General features: G+C 41.9%; 1 protein-coding gene across 1 annotated transcript; it reads right to left on the minus strand.

Annotated features, from left to right (window-relative positions):
• Positions 1–732: 732 nt before the first annotated feature.
• Positions 733–1,740, minus strand: LOC127568470 (coatomer subunit epsilon-like). The gene is given in 2 exon segments (XM_052012250.1): positions 733–1,356; positions 1,359–1,740. Coding segments are annotated over 2 exon segments (903 nt in total). The 3' UTR covers positions 733–835.
• Positions 1,741–1,941: the final 201 nt, after the last annotated feature.

Genomic DNA, 1,941 nt, shown 5'->3' on the forward strand with positions numbered 1-1,941 from the left:
GCTCTTTTGATTACTTTCATGCCAAACTAATTGAAGCAAATATAGCGCCACAGTCGGGCCAACAGCATTTCAGTGTAGTGCCATAGGAATGTCCAACGTTTGTAACAAATGATCTCAATGATAATATTAATACAACCAATGAAAAACAAATATAAAACACTGACAATTAAACCCATCCAGATAAAAGGGTATGCTCATATTATCTGATTAATTACAGGAGGTAGTGTTCCACTCACACAAGGAAGCCCAATATTATTTGAATCACGTTCCTTTGGTCACAGCATTGCATATCACAAGATGGGTTAAGAGGTCAGGACAGAAATGGTCCTGTGGCAGAGCTCTTCAGTTTCGCTAGGATAACATTATTCTGGTTCTTACTTCAGACAAGTATCCTAGCTTCAGGCAACTTTCTCCAGCAGTTGTCAACTCTGTGTGTAAAGCAATATTTCCTAATCTCTCTCCAAAAATGGCCCCTCATAACCTTGAAACTCTTGTCCTCTTGCTTGGTATATCTGGGAGTATTGTTGAGTCATTGTTAAAAGACTCAAAATTACATAATATTCCAAAGTTTAACCTCTCTCTGGTAATGGCGCTGTCTTGTAAAGGCACATACCTTCACAGGCATTTTTTTTAACTTCAAATACAACACAGTCTTTAATATTAAACAGTAGAGTCTCAAGCAAATGATAATTGCTTTCTAGTCACTTTATACAAGGTTTCAGGTCCTAAAACATTAGTTTAAATGTTCTTCCATAAATGGGGTGCTTAAAAGAAAAACAGTCCAAGAAATTAACTTCTTTTCTCTCCATCTTCATAGATATCATTTCCATTCTTCTCACGCACTTGGAGCATACTGCAAAACCAATCGATCAAATTCATTCTCCTTGGCCATATATTCTTTAACAAAAGGGTGCCCTCTGTGTCCATCCTTCAGCTGAGAGAGGTAGCGGTTGCTAACCTCGGGAGCCTTGCCCAGATGCTGAGATAGTATGATCAGATTGATGAGAGTTTCTGGGTGGTTGCTGTCCTTGTCCAGTACTTCCTGCAGAACTCCTTCTGCATCATCCCACTTGCCCTGTGCCATCTGACAAGCAGCTTGTCCATTCAGGAGCAACAAGGTTGCTGTGTACTTATCTGCCATTTCTTGGAAAATGTAAAAGGCATCTTGCAGCTTGTCCCCACCCATAGCCAGATTCACCCAGGCTGTTGACAACTGTGTCAGGGTAGCATCTTCATCCTGGTCATGCATCTTCTTCAGTTCCTTTCGAGCCAGATCCAGCCGGTCAAGCTTCAAAAGGATCTGTATTGACATGGCCATGCATTCCAGACTTTCTCCTTGGTGTAATGTACGCAGGCTGCATCAGTACTTTGTTCATGTAAGTAGATTGAGGCTGCCATCAACAAGAATGTTGTATTGCTAACATCAACATTCTTTGCCATCTTTTTGTCCAACTCTGAAATAGTGGTATCTCTTTGATCCTCACTGGACAAATATTCAGCAAACATTCTTACAGCCTGTAATTCAGGGGGAGCTCCTGGTTTGATATCATCCAATACAACACCATACTTTCACTGTGCAATATAAGCTCTACAAAGGAAAACATCGCGCTCAACTTCTTTCTCAGGACTAGAGAGCTTGAGCTTTTGTGCCTTGTTGATGCACTGCTGGTAGCTGCCGATGTAGAAGCTGTTCCTCACATCGAACAGTTGATCCCCCTCCCCCTGCTGCATCGCCGCCATCTCCCTGGACAGAGCTCACAGGCATTGTTCATTCTTATTACCCATTCTTTATGTATGAGCTTGGACAATGAGGTTATTCAAATAGGTCAAGTCTGATCTTCCTCTTAAACCATTCACATGTGCCGAGTGGAAATTTGGGGCTGGTAATTAGAGAAGGGCAGTTAACATAGGTGGTGCCTCCTGCTTTTGCAAGTACCCCGA

The sequence above is a fragment of the Pristis pectinata genome, chromosome 3 (genome assembly GCF_009764475.1).
Source record: "Pristis pectinata isolate sPriPec2 chromosome 3, sPriPec2.1.pri, whole genome shotgun sequence".
NCBI classification, from domain to species: domain Eukaryota; kingdom Metazoa; phylum Chordata; class Chondrichthyes; order Rhinopristiformes; family Pristidae; genus Pristis; species Pristis pectinata.